The sequence below is a fragment of the Pseudopipra pipra genome, chromosome 1 (genome assembly GCF_036250125.1).
Source record: "Pseudopipra pipra isolate bDixPip1 chromosome 1, bDixPip1.hap1, whole genome shotgun sequence".
Lineage (NCBI taxonomy): Eukaryota > Metazoa > Chordata > Aves > Passeriformes > Pipridae > Pseudopipra > Pseudopipra pipra.
In genome coordinates, this window is record NC_087549.1 from 62,797,879 (window position 1) to 62,812,380 (window position 14,502).

The 14,502-nt window shown below is 41.7% G+C and overlaps 1 protein-coding gene and 1 long non-coding RNA gene across 9 annotated transcripts in view; one reads left to right on the plus strand and one right to left on the minus strand.

Moving 5' to 3' along the window:
* Positions 1 to 9,284, minus strand: part of LOC135416259 (uncharacterized) — a 31,801-nt gene extending 22,517 nt beyond the window's left edge. For 2 of the 7 annotated variants that reach the window (XR_010431506.1, XR_010431503.1), the window contains exons 1-2: positions 8,658 to 8,770; positions 7,019 to 7,213 (exon numbers count right to left, since the gene is read on the minus strand). This is a non-coding gene — a long non-coding RNA (uncharacterized LOC135416259). The other 5 variants (XR_010431508.1, XR_010431512.1, XR_010431509.1 and 2 more) reach the window with 4 other exon arrangements.
* A 23-nt stretch (positions 9,285 to 9,307) lies between these two features.
* Positions 9,308 to 14,502, plus strand: part of ELP2 (elongator acetyltransferase complex subunit 2) — a 37,470-nt gene continuing 32,275 nt past the window's right edge. Inside the window, exons 1-4 of one of the 2 annotated variants that reach the window (XM_064659027.1) lie at positions 9,308 to 9,460; positions 9,557 to 9,635; positions 11,364 to 11,449; positions 13,173 to 13,323. In XM_064659027.1, coding sequence (XP_064515097.1) covers positions 9,329 to 9,460; positions 9,557 to 9,635; positions 11,364 to 11,449; positions 13,173 to 13,323 — 448 coding nt within the window. In that variant the 5' untranslated portion in view covers positions 9,308 to 9,328. The remainder of the gene's footprint in view (positions 9,461 to 9,556; positions 9,636 to 11,363; positions 11,450 to 13,172; positions 13,324 to 14,502) is intronic. The other variant, XM_064659033.1, reaches the window with a different exon arrangement.

A 14,502-nucleotide genomic window follows, 5' to 3' on the forward strand; every position in this document is an offset into this window, starting at 1 on the left:
AGCTCTCTCCCAGGCAGGAGAGCTGTGATCCACCCCCTGATCCAAACAGAAGTTACCCTTCTCAACCATTTTGTAAGTTACAGATTATCTGAGCGGGGTGTCCCGCTAGCAGACAGTTTTCCAACAGGTTGGAAGGTTATTTCCACCCTAGCAGACCCCAGCGCAGCTCAGGCTGGTGTGGGACAGCAAGCTCCCTCCTAATGCGGCTCCTCACACTAAAAAATGGGCTGCTCAAGCCCTGTGCATAAGGCCCAGTAGAGCAGGGATGTTCAGGATTGCTGGCTCCTTGAACACAGTGCAGAAGTTAGGGCAACAGGGAAGTGAATAGGAGAGTGGAAAAGGAGATGAGAAGGAAAAAAGTTTCTGGTATGTAATGAGAGACTAGGAAAAGTATCATAAAATATCTCAAGTTGGAAGAGACTCATAAAGTTCATTTAGTCCAACTCTCTGCTCTTCGTATGACTACCTAAAATTACACCATATGACTAAGAGCATCTCCAGATGCTCCTTGAACTCTGACAGGCTTGGTACTGTACCACTTCCCTGGGGAGCCTGTTCCAATGACCAATCACCATCACAGTGAAGAATCTGAACTTCCCCTGACACAGCTTCATTCCATTTCCTCATGTTCTATCTCTAGTCACCAGAGAGAGGAGATCAGCACCTTCCCCTCCACTGCCACCTTTGAGGAGGTTGTAGACTACAATGAAGCCAACTCTCAGCCTTCTTTTCTCAGAACTGAATAAGCCAAGTGACTTCAGCCACTCCTTGAAAGCTTGCCCTCAAGACCTTTCATCATCTTGGTTGCCCTCTTTGGACACACTCTCATAGTCTGATGTCCTTCTTACATTGTAGCACCCAAAGCTGCACACAGGACTTGAGGTGAGGCTGCACCAGTGCAACGCAGAGCGGGACAAACACCTCCCTTGACCAGCTGGTGATGCTTTGCCTGATGCACCCTGGGACAATGTTGGCCCTCCTGGCTAGGAGGCCAGTGGCCAGGGCACAGTGTTGACTCGCATTCAACTTGCCATCAACCAAAATTCCCAGATCTCTTTCTGTGTGGCTGCTCTCCAGCCTGTCTGCCCCACAATTTGTTTGTATAACAAGGATTACACTCTTCCAGATGAAGAATCTGGCACGTGCTCTTTTTAAAATTCATACGGTTGGTTGCCCAGTTCTCTAGTCCATCCAGATCTCTCTATAAGGCCTCTCTGCTCTTGAAGGATTCAACTTCAGCAAGCTTACTTAGTTTACATTTGGTTCCTGTAGCAATAAACAGCACTGGCCCTAAAACTGAGCCCTAGGGAACTCCACTGCTGACTGGCCACCAGCCTGATGTAACACCATTTTGTACAACTCTTTGAGCCTGATCCATCAGCCAATTGCTCACTCAATGTGTTACAGACTTGTCCACATTTTGTACAGAAGGAGAAGAAGAGTTAAATAAACTCAGAATTCAATGTCTGTTGAAAATATGATCACCTGTTTGAGCAAATATGCGACTTACGCTATGGTTTAGGCTGGATGGGGTCTCTGAAGGTCCAGCTCCTGCTATTAAAAGAAACACTACTGAAAGGATAAATTGCAAAAGCAGGAAAACATTTCATAAAGGAGGTGACTGAGGGAGCAAATGGATGCAGCAGCTTGTTTAACAGTTTGTGCAGAAGGACACAGCAACTCTGCTCTGAACCACATCCATGTCCTCAGCAATGGTGGTGATGCACGGCAGGATATAGTCCCCAGCAGACACTGGAGCGATTTCCCTGTAACAGATCCATAGAATCACAGAACAGCTGAGTTTGGAAGGGACATCTGAAATTTGTCTTGTCCAACCTTTTCCTGCTTAAGCAGGGCCAGAGGCCTCGACCCAGAGAGAGCTCCAGGAGGATGCAGCTCTCCATGTCTTGGCCTGTAGGGAATGCCTAGGGCCTCTCATTGAGGCTGGGGCAGCAGGAGACGGTCTTCTAGCCTGTAGTAGATGTGTCCTCATTGAAGATCTGTGTCACCAAGTTAAGAAGCTGCAGGAGTAGGTCAGCAGACTGCAGCACCAGGGGTGATGAGAAAGAGAGGGACTGGATCTTCTCGGAGACACTGGAGCTTCAAGAGTCTGAAGTAAGACACGTGGAATAGTGTGGGACTGAAAGTGGGTGGATGAAAGTTTCTTCACCTATTTGTCTGATGCACAATAAAGTTTTGCTGTAGCTGATAATATGGATGAAGGACTTTTTGGATGGAAGAAATGGGAGAATTGGGGAAGGAACTATGAGGAAAATTGCAATTTACCTTGCCAATATTCCTTCGTGAAATGAGATTTTTTCATGTCCTCAAAATGATGTAAAAATTCACTCTATCCCTGTGTAAGTCTGGTTTTGTTGACAGTTTATGCAGCATGAAAGGTAAGCATCTATTGTCTGAGGAGTATTATTGCTGAGTGTGCAGAAGTTTGATTCTCATGAGTGAATTTCAGTGTGCACTGCAGGCTTTTGGTAGGTGCCCCTTCTGCCTGGTTCTTTCATGCAAAGCTATTTGCAGAATGCCCTGTAAGGCTCACTGGTTCAGAGATTGCTTTTGCCCTCATTCTCTAGACATGCTTGCTTCAGTATTTTACTTCTTTAAATGTTCTGTTTATGACTGGATTAAACAAAATAACTTGCCTTAAAACACTTTAGCACATGAGAGTTAAAACTCATGTGCTTGGAAATGCCAGATTGAGTTATGTTGTATATATTTTTCCAAGTGGTTAAACTAACGTAGCTTTTCATATTTTCTCTATTTCATGGTGTTTTCCTTATGTAAACTAATTTTCATTTTTTTTTCCATTTTATCCACTGAGTCAATTTTAACTATCAAAATACTAACTTGAAGTCCAAAGAGTATGTTTTTTAGAATTGTTATTTAGAAGAAGGAAGTTGAACTCTAGATTTAGGTGCAAAGCAGCTCTCACTACCTTAAATCTGAAGAGGTATTACAAGTTCCTGTTCAGGACACTGCAATTTCCTAATCTGGAATACTTTGATTGATTTACCATTGGGATTCTTTTTTGCTTGTGTTCAGTCAATTTTTTTACTTTCTGAATTTCTTTCCCATCAACTATTATTCAGCCTTATATCACTGTAGGAAACATCTTTCTTATTAACAATGTTTTCTTAATGCTAGTGTGGTATGAAGTCTTCTTCTGAGCCGCTTATATAAGCTGAGCCATATTAAACAGAAAGTATATTTCCCCCTTTCAAAATAAATTTGTTTTTATTTCTCCTCTGTTGCCTGTGGCATTTGTCCAAGCTGTGTCCTGCTGTGGGTGACAGGGGAAAAACAATAGAGTCACCTGTGATGCCAACTCCAACTTAAATGGCACAGGGTATTTTGTGGCCACTACATCAGGACAGGTTCAAGCCTTTCTTACAACTTCATCTATAACCTGTGGTAAAGCAGTTTATCAAATACTCCAGAGAAGTTGTTGTCTACTACAGAAACTTCATACACCAATACACACCAATAGCAAAAGGAAAAAAAAAAAAGAACACCCCTCCCCCCCAAATTTTTAAAAGGAAACTGTAGTTTGACAGAAATTAGAGAGTTTTTTGTTACCTTTCCTAGAAGAGGAAGTATGACCCAACACAAGCAGGCTGCTGTATGAGTATTGACTATGCTGTGGCATGTTCCTCTTTCCCCTGCAGCTCTGAGACTCAGCAGATGTTTGCCTTTGAGAACTTAGCACTGAAAATGGGGATTTCCTCATACAAATTTGTAATGCTGTTTGTGCTTCCTCCTAGCTGATACCCGTGACAGCTCCAGATGGGAAGGTTAGAAGGTTATTAATTTTCCTACCTGTGCTCATCACAGGTACCAGGTGTGAGACAGTGAAAAAGAACAGGGAAATGTGGCATTATCATACAGTTAAAAAAAGTTGCCAGTTCTTAGTGTCAGTAACCAGATCCCTGACTCACAGCCTCATCTAATATTGGGAATCTGTTTGACTGCTGAAGGCTTTGGATCCGGCTTATCCTTCAGGAGATTACTAAATATCATATAATTTGTGCAACAACCTTTCATGATCAAATCCATTATAAATATATATGCAGTGGATGTGGTTGCATACATATATATATATGTGTGTGTATATATGTATATGTGTGTGTGTGTACAAATAAAATAATCCATTGACCATAATTCAACATGTTAAGCTTGGGTTTTTCAAAATGAAGAAATGTGTCAGGAGATTATTACTCAATTTATTTTTGGGTTTGGAAGATATTATTCTATGGTATGAAACAATATCCTGTAGAAGCCATACCAAATCTACATACAGAATGCAAGTGTAAAATATGATTTTAAGTATTCCAGATGGCATTTCCACATACTCTTTCTTTTGTGTGTGTGTGTGTTTATACACGTACGCCCTCTGGAATGAATGCCTATTATCATGTCTCTTTTTAGAGCTTCTGCTTCAAAAACATAATGCATAATCAATTGGATTATGTGACAAGCTGTTTCATCCTTTTTCTCTCTTTTTTTTTCCTAAGCAATTTTCTAGGTCATGTTTGCGTTAGGTCTTCCTTTAAAAAAAAAAAAAAAAGAAAATCAGAGAGATTTTCTGTGGAATTTCTTTCAGCCAGCAATTACAGTCATTGTTTGGAGAACTAATTTTGAATGATATTTCTAAATAATTAATTTATTTTTTCTTTAGAAAATCAGAAACCCATTTTGGCAGTGGGGATGTAAGCTATTCATAAAATAATTAGAATACAGCCTTCAAGAAAAATGGAAATAGCTATAGTTAAGATTTGTTCAATTCAACTTCTTTCACCAGAATCATTCAGATTTCAGTCTTCAGTGAGATGAATTAAAGGAGAAATTGTTTCTAAAAACTTATTCTAAACATTTTAAATTAAACCTATTCAAGTGACAATATCTGCTTTTTTTATCCCAGCAAGCCCATAAGTATTCCTCATGCACTGAAATGCCTTCCAAAGTAGATCTCACAGATGACAAAAAGGAAGAGGCTGGATCTGTACTCAAGATGTCAAAGGCAAGAGAGTTGTTCCTAAAGGGGGATTTCTACAGAAAAGAGAGGGAGGGACTATGTATCAAGGAGTGTAGTGGTAGGACGAGGGGGAATGGCTTCAAACTGAAAGAGAGTAGGTTTAGGTTAGATATTAGGAAGAAATTCTTTACTGTGGTGGTGGTGAGGCACAGAAACAGGTTTCCCTGAGAAGCTGTGGCTGCCCCATCCCTGTAAATTTTCAAATCCTGGTTGGATGGGGCCCTGACCAACCTGGTCTAGTGAAAGGTGTCCCTGATCATGGGAGGGGTATTGGAAGTAGATGATTTTTAAAGTCCCTTCCAACCCAAACCATTTTATGAGTGTGTGATTTTATTATGAATTCTGGTCTATGAAAAAATTGTCACCCAGAAAATGAATATAATAATACCCCTCTGCCTAACAGTTATCTTATAAAGAAAAACGTAACTCGTAAATTTTTTCCTGAGACCTTCAGGTTCTGTGGCCATAGAAGAAGGCTACTAGGAAAAAGATAATTCTAGGCTAAGACTACTATACAGCCATGATATAACTAATGAGGAGAAATTAAAATACTGAATAGCTGTCTCATTCTCCAGACACTATCTGTCCAGGTTGATATTGGAGGCAAGCAACCTACAGTAAAAATAGCAAGCAGTAACTTGTATATGAGGCAACTGCATTAGGAATTACTTCATAAGGCAAGTATACAATGAAGACACATAAAGATAGACTAAGGTCAAAAACTTACAAGAACAAGGCTTCCCAAACTCTGAGTACTTGGCTTTGCTCATTTAGCAACTTTTGAACATTCTTCTATAGAATTAAACTACATATAACTTTAAACCTAACATACGATTGCTGCTTTTCATAGTATCATGTATGATGACTCCTGTCTATTAATATATGTTCCTCTACATCAACAAGACTCCACCCAATAACAGAAAGCATAAAACTTTGATTTAACCTAGCAAAGACTAGAGTTCTTCTCAACATGTATTCAATTAACAATACATGCAATATATATCCAACACCATGTTTTCCTCAGAAAACAAGAAAAGAAAGATGAGGCTAAACATGCTGTATAATACTTTGGAAACACTATGCAGGAAATGAAAACACATTTGCAACGTTATTATATTTTCATCTCAATGTTTAGGCATAGATAAATACATTAAATACTATATATAACTTTTTAACTGGTGTATTTTTTCAGTCTCTATCATAAAGCTGTAAGCATAACTGAGTTGAGTAGGGAGCATGTGAAGCCACCTCTGCCTGCAAAACCTGTCTTGCAGAGATGAGTTTACCATCAAAATTACTATTTTGCTACTATTTTACTATTGGAACAAACTTATTCCAATAACGGAATAACTGAAGTTACTCCAACATCTACGTAACTGGCAAATTTATTTTAAGCTCAAGAAACCTTTTGTCAGTGTAAGTAAAAACTCCCTTATGGGAGTTTGTTGATGTAACTCCATTGGCAGAACCAAACTGGGACATGTAAAAGATGTGAATAAAGCTATGGAGTGACTTTTGAAGTCTGCTTAGGCACCACAGCAACTATTTCTGATGTTCAATGAACTGAGCTCTTCCTATGCCTCAAAAATTACACCAAAGGTGGCAAAAAGCAGAAGATTATTTTTACGTATATTTCTGAAAAGTGAAGAAGTTATTTTCTAGGACTATGAAGGAAAACAGCAAGGACAGATTTTAATTCAGTAAGGACATTAGCTATGAATGAAGACTGGCTGTTGCTGACTAGTCCTTGTTCATCCTTGTAACATCATTGACCATCACCATTAATTCCTTATAAAGCACATTCCTGAAAGGCGTATTGGTTCTGTTATAATTATCCAATATTCTGAACTTCTCATATACTATCTTCAAGATATTTCAGTTTTCAAGAGAATTCACAAAAAAACTTTCTTGGGTTAGACCCAAGGCTCAGGGTCTCGCGTGAATGAGGACTTGGTCAGACATAATACTTACAAAAAGTAAGAAATGAGGCTTGTCTGGGCTGATCTGTCCTGACACAAATCCAGCTTCCTGCGCTTTTTGGCCATGCTGCCATGGTGCTGTTACAGCATTCCTCATGGCACTTTGAAGTCCATAATCCGTGTTGATTTATCCCAGTTCTTGCAGTGCTGGGCAGTATTGGATTGACACAAGGTTGTAGTGACAGACCTTTATTTGGAGAAAGGAGGCAATCAGTGGCAATACTTGGCACTAGCAACCCTCTACAATGTGCTCTCTCAAATTGGCTGGGAAAGCACCATCCTTGAGGTGGTGGCCTAAGAATGAGAGGAGCAGCGCCACAAAACCCTGCAGCATGGAGGCACAGTGCCCTTGCACCCTCCGGCATAACGTGCACCTCAAACCTCTCCAAGAGGACAGCAGCAGCAGTGGGTTATCTACCAGTTGAGCTAACTTTTTGTGTCACAGAGGAATCCCTCACCCAGTCCATCTTGGAAAAGCCTACGCTTATGCCTACAATCACAGTCAGAGCCAGCTTTGTTCCCACAGCAACAGAGGCAACTCCTATAACATGACCCAGCTTTTTGGCAGTGCCCGACCTCCTTCTGCCAGAGCCCTGACTCCAACCCTGGCAGGGCATGCTGAGAAGAGGGTTGCTGTGCAACCTGACTGCTGTACAGCCATCCTTGGCACCTCAGGACAGCACTCCTCAGTTAAAGCATGCTTTGATTACTAGATCCATGCATTTTTCTGCAAGGAGTCATTTGTTCCCTTAGCAGCTAACATTTCTGGCTGTATCTTGTGTGTGATCAGGCACAGCTTCCTTCCTCTCATACCCTCTGGAAAAAACTGTGCCTAGCTGGAACGTTTTTGTGTCAGGTTACAGTGCTGCTGACAGCCAGCATTCAAGAACACACAGGCACATGGGGAGATGAAGGTGTGGCAGGAAAGTTTCAGGGCCCAAAGTGTTCCCTATGGTATGCAGTGTTTCTTCTGGACGTAGGCTTGCTTTCTGCTTTCTCTTCCTGATCCCTGCCTCATTCCCTGCACAGCCCCATAGAGATGACTTTTACCTCTAGCCCAGGCTTTCCAACTTTTCAGTTCAGTTTTAATTATTTCAGGATATCTCAGGTGCAATTTGGGGATGGGAAGCACATCTCTGTTTCTCTGCCTTTCCACACTTTGATTGCAGAGTTCTCCATTTATACTTCAGCCTGGCCTCTACTCCAGGGCCTTCTGCATGTGTGGTGCAGATTATTTGGAGGCAGAGTGGAGGTCTTGAAGGTCCTGCTGAGACTCCTACACAGCCTGTGGGGCAGCAGGTTGCACCTGTAGCTACTGGGAACTGGCAAAACCCTTGAGCCTGTGAAGCCAAATGGCTGATGCAGTTCAAGCACATCCTTTCTTGAAAAACAGAGGCATTCAAACATATTCAGTTCACCCGTCTGGGCCCTGACCATTGTTCATTGCGAATTCTCCTGCTTTCTGTGACACTGATTTTAGGACATCACATACATGGTAATAAACACACCCCGAGGTCAGTGACTTAATGTAAGCATGACTCCTTATCAGAAGGTGGCTTCACAAGTGACTGAAACAGACTCGAAATGGCTAACAACGACATGATCTCTGATACTCAGCTCTTTCCTAGTACCTGTGGAATCAACTTGGTGAAGGGTCTAGAGGCTAAGTCCTGTGAGGGGCAGCTGCAGGAACTAGGGTTGTTTAGTCTGGAGGAGACTCAGGTGTGACTTTATCACTTTCTACAACTACCTGAAAGGAGGTTGTAGGAGGTGGGGATTGGCCTTTTCTCCCAGGCAACTAGTGACAGGATGAGAGGACACAGTCTTAAGCTGTGCCAGGAGAGGTTCAGATTGGACGTCAGGAGGAATTTCTTCCCAGAGTGATTATACACTGGAATGAACTACCCAGGGAAGTAGTGGAGTCATCATCCCTGGAGGTGTTTAAGGAAAGACTGGACATGGCACTCAGTGCCATGGTCTAGTTGACAAGGTGGTGTTAGGTCACAGGTTGGACTCCATGGCCTCAGTCTTTTCCATCCCGATTCTGTGATTCTGCAACTTCTATACACACAAACACAAACCCCCTCCCCCAGCCAAACAGAAAAGTTTTAAACCTTTTACACCTCTGAGCGCTTGGCAAAAGGTGCAATAAAGATTAAAACTAAGACCTCCCCCAAAAACACCCCAAGCATCGCACACCGATCCGCCCGGAGCTGCTCAGGCCGCTCCTCCCCCGGACCCGCCCCTCGCGGGGTCGTTGCCAAGGGAGCCGCGCGGGGTCGCGCACGCGGCGGCGGCCAAGATGGCGGCGCCCGTGTCGCTCTGTCATGTCGCCTGCTGCGCCAACCGGGCGGGCGGCGGGGCCGTATCTTGGGGCCGTGGAGGCCTCTTCGCCTTCGGCAGCTGCCACGACGTCGTCCTCTACGACCCAGCGGTTAGCTGATGGGGCTGTGGAGCGGGTGGGGCCGGGGTTGGGGCCGGGTCCGGGTCAGGGCCGGTCCCTCACGTCGGTGCTTTCTGTGTCCCGCAGGCGAGGCGGGTGGCCGCCACCCTCCGGGGCCACGCCGGCAGGGTGAACTGCGTGCGCTGGGTCCGCCGGCGGGACCGCGGTGAGTAGCCCTTGTCCCTTCGGGTGTGGGATGCCGCGGGGGGCTCGGAGCTGGTTCCCCTCGGGGCCGGGCAGCTGCTGTCCTCGTAGGGGAGGGTCGGACCGGCAACAGAGGGGCTGTGCTGTAAACTGAAGGAAATGGGGAGTTGCAGCGTATCCTCTCGCCTTAAACTAGACTTTCCAGTAGGTATTTCACAGAATAACAAAATCAGTTAGGTTGAAAGAGACCTTTCAGATCATTGAGTCCAACCTATGACCAAACACTATCACGTCAGAGAGACCATGGCACTGAGTGCCACGTCCAGTCTTTCATTAAACACCTCCAGGAACGGTGATTCCACCACCTCCCTGGGCAGCCCATTCCAATGTCTAATCACCCTTTCTGTGAGAAATTCTTCCTAATGCCCAACCTAAACCTCCCCTGATGCAGCTTAAGACTGTATCCTCTCATCCTGTCACTAGCTGTCTGGGAGAAGAGACCGACTCCCACCTGGCTACAGTCTTCTTTCAGGTGGTTGCAGAGAGAGCTAAGGTCCCCCCTGAGCCTTCTCCAGGCTAAAAAATCCCAACCCCAGCTCCCTCAGCTGCTGCTCATAAAGTTGTGCTCCAGACCCTTCACCAGCTCCGTTGCCCTTCTCTGAGCTTGCTCCAGCACCTCAGTGTCCTTCTGGAATTGAGGGACATAGAACTGGACACAGTACTCGAGGTGTGGCCTCAATTTGACATCACTCCTCACAGGAATGTGACTTGCCAAACCCAGGTGAGCTTCCCAGTGAGTGTGGAGATTTGGTTAGGCTGTCTGCTTCCAGCCTCACAGCCAAGGGCACCCTGGGAGGATGATTGCCCAGGGCTGCGGTGTTCCTGAGAGATTGGTGGCCGTGCTGCTTGAGCTGCCACCGGGCTCTTTAGTAAGGGTTTGGAGTCTCACCTGTTTTAACTTTGTAAACTGATTCTCAGTGCCTTATGAGCAATCTCTGACTATACAGCTCTAAGTTGCATAGAATTCATATCCACGAAAAACTATGATCTTTAGATGGATAGGAATCTTTGAGACACTTAGGAGGCTTTTGCTTGATAGTAATTCCAAGATTTAGCGTTGCTTAGTGCAGACTGTTCAAAGGCACTTATTCTTGCCCTTAGGCATTTATGGAAAATTACTGACAAAGAGAAATGGGGCCATTGATTAGACTGTTAATGTAATGTGCAGGTTGTCTTTTTGGAGGAGAGGTACTGAGGTGAAAACATTAGTGTTTAATGGTGATAAGACCTGCCATCCTTCAACTGATTGCAATAAAACACATTCTTCTTAAAACTGATTAAAAGAAATTATTTTCAGGGAACGTGGGAGTTAAATTTTCATGTGGGACCTTTGAATTCTGTTTGATTAGATTTCTCTTGCTGTATTTTCCTATCCTTCAAAAAGACCAAACAAAAGCCCAAAATATTAATTTACAGTGTTGGATTTGAGATTCTTTTGGAAAGATATTTTTATCACATTCATCCAGAACTTTAAATATTCCTGTGACTTTTCTCTTTATGCTGTGTTAGGTAATACATTTGCTCTTAAGCTGTTCTGCCCAGTGCAATTCCTATTAGCCATACTTTATTTTGATGGAAACTTTGGTTACCAGTGATATTTTCTGACTTGTAACCAATGTAACTGCTTATGTTTGTTGTCTGTTGTTACAAAGGTAAGAGTTCTCAAAACTTACCAAAACGTATTTTTTAGCTTCTGAAACAGAGTTAATTTCTGGTGGATCTGATAAACAACTTATTCTTTGGGATTGGAATGGTGTAGAAACATGGAATAATCAGGTAAGCTAGAGTAACCCCTTTTCAAAGCTCCCTCTTCACTAGTTTCTCACTAATCTCAAATTATCTGTTTTGTCTGTATTTCTGGTTCATACCTCATTGTTTTACTTTGACTGTTGAATCCCATGTGTGTATCCTTATAATTGTTGGTATTATGTCGTGCTGTGTTTTACTATAAATGATGTTTCCTCTTTTCTATAGTTCATCTTTTTCAAATCAGAAAATTAACTAACTAATCAGTCATCAGGTGGATTTGTTTACCATGTCTGAAAGATCTTGAATGTCTCTTCTTTACTCATCAGCTTTCTGATGTCATGTGGCTCTTTTCTTTAAACCACCTTAAAATCTTCAAACTATGAGATCCATTCTGAGTTAACATTTTCTGTACCCTCCTTTCTCATTTCCTTATGTCCAGCTCTAGTGATTTCCAGTCAATCTGTGCAACAGTGTAATATTTGTTTGTAGGTAGTCTTAGAAGGATGGTATACAAGTTGGGGTAGGTGCTTAACAAAAATAAAATTAAAAAATACGTGGAACAATTGAGTTTTGTCAGAGAAATTGAGAAAAGAAAGGAGACATGCTAACTTATTATTCATACTGTAAAATATAAGGCAAAAGATGGAGTCCTGTGTAATAGAGCCTTCAGAATGAACTGACATTTAGATGAAAAAAACCCTCTATTATCTAACTTTTAAAGTCTTGCTTATTAGGCGTTGTTTTCTGAATGGCTGTGTAGGTAACTCGTTTCACTGGCTTGGCACTTTAAAGTGCATGAGAATGCATAGCAGGGGGAAATGCATAGTAGGGAGAATGTAATTGAAGTGGGAATGTTCTTGGAAGTAAGTTATTTCTGATCCTGATCCATTGTAACTATTTATACATTTATTTAAGATAACATACAGACTTCTTATTAACTTTTTATGCTGATGTGGTGCACAGCCTTATGGCAATCATTGCAAAAGAATATGGCTAAATATACACATTTTAATGACAGTTCTAGACTAGTGTAAACTCTTAAAACCAGACAAAATTCTATATCAGACCGATCAAAAATTCTTGCTGGGGCATACCAAGCTATATTTTGGAAAGAGATGTCAGATATGTTTGTGATAAAATTTGTATAAATGGTGGATGATTGGTAGTTGCAGAATTAAAGTCATTTTGGTCTTTATGTTTATCAGGAACAGATTGCAAATTGAATCACCTTTATTTATTCATTTAGAAAGTAGATGCTTAAGTCTAGACTTAGAGGTTTTGTTTTTCATGTTGTCATTTTGAAGGAATAAAAAGCTGGTTTGATTTGTGAGAACACGCTAAACATTGCTGCTAGAGCTGCTCTAGTGCTACTATTTCATTGTGTTCTCTGTTCTCCTTCACCAAGGTTCTCCAGACTTTTGTGAGATGTTCCTTAGGGTGAGGGACAAGAGAAGTAGAAAAAGGAAGGAAACCTGCTCTTCCTAATTTCTATGCTGTTTCAAACTTTCCTCAAGGAGTGATGATGTTTGTATAGTGTACACAGCAACATTTAATTCTGTTCAGCTTTGAGCAAAAGCAAGTTAATGTTCATTATGTGCTGTATCCTTTCTCTGGGTTTCTTAGAATATGCTATAGCTTAAGCATAGTTTGTAGGTGCTCTGCCATTGCAGGTACACAACTCATTTTCAGTATTAAATTCTCTCGGATAAGTTACTGGAATTTAAAAATTTGTAAAATTTTCTTCGTTCAGCCTGTCAAAAGTGTTCCCCTCAAAGGCCACATGGAAGCCGTTTGTGCTGTGGATGCTGTCTACCAGTCAGATGAACCTGACCTAAACCTGCTAATAGCTTCTGCAGCTTCTGACTCCACTGTGAGAATCTGGTCTCGGCATGGTTCAGAAGGTAACATTTTTGTAACATTAGGGACAACATACTGGCTGAATAAAAGTGATGAATGTTTATCCATTTAAGTAATAGACTAAATACTAACATCTTTTAATGCAACTATGTTGATTTCTCTTAGACTTTGGTACAACAAAACACTGTATTGCTCTTTTAAAGCCTTGGGTCAGATTTGTTCTGCAGAATGATTTACCTTTATTTTTCATGAGTGATGTGTTGGCTAAATTTACTTTTTTTTAATATGTATTCAGAATCTGATGATATGAGCCATCATTTTGCCCTGCAACGTGGGAGCAGACTAGCTGTATGTGCATGTGAAGTAAAATTATGTAGTACAATTATTAATGCTGGCATTAGAAAGGTGTCACTTGTTTGTTACTATTGATTTGAGTCCAACGAAGTTTAGGATAACAGGATCTTGACCTTTTTGTGAACTACACTCTTGCATGGACACATGGGAAAACAGCTTTTTGAAATACATAAGAAATAAATAGGGTAGATAATCTAGATTTAGAGTGTTATTTGCTAGTTGAGTTGTAGTGACTGCATCTCTTAAGGTACTTTCTTCCTTATCTGGTGTATTTGAAGATTTTGCATTCCCTTGCCTGCATGAGAGAGATAGATGGGAGGTGCCAATCTTCAGTCCCATGTGCTGGAAGACATTTCTCATGTTCCCAGAAAACACTGTGAAATCCTGTCCTTTCCATTTTGTTTTGCTGTTTTGGGTTCCAGAGATGGAGGGACCAATTCTTTGGCTGTAGAGAGGTTTTTTTGCTATCCTGTTGTTTATTTTGATCTGGATTGCTTACCAGTTTAGCCATTTCTAGATCTCAGAGGTGTTTGCAGGTTTTTCTTCATCTCTCTAGCTGCTCTTCTAGCAAATGGATTCAGTTGTAGCTGCTTGTGTAGTGAATGTTGTTGCCACAGGATATATTTTGCAATATTTATTGCTTCTGATGTGTTATCACAGTGAAGCTGTATAGATCTAATACTCAATGGAGAATAGTGACTTATCTTCTAACTGATTCTGGATGTATTTCTATGGCCCCACAGAAGATAGTGTTATTATTTAGGCTTCTAAAAAGTGTAGAAGATTTTTAGCTCCTTAAAAGAAAAATGGATGGGAAATTTTAACTATATAATGTATTAGGAAAGGACAGTGCAACTGTATTACTTACA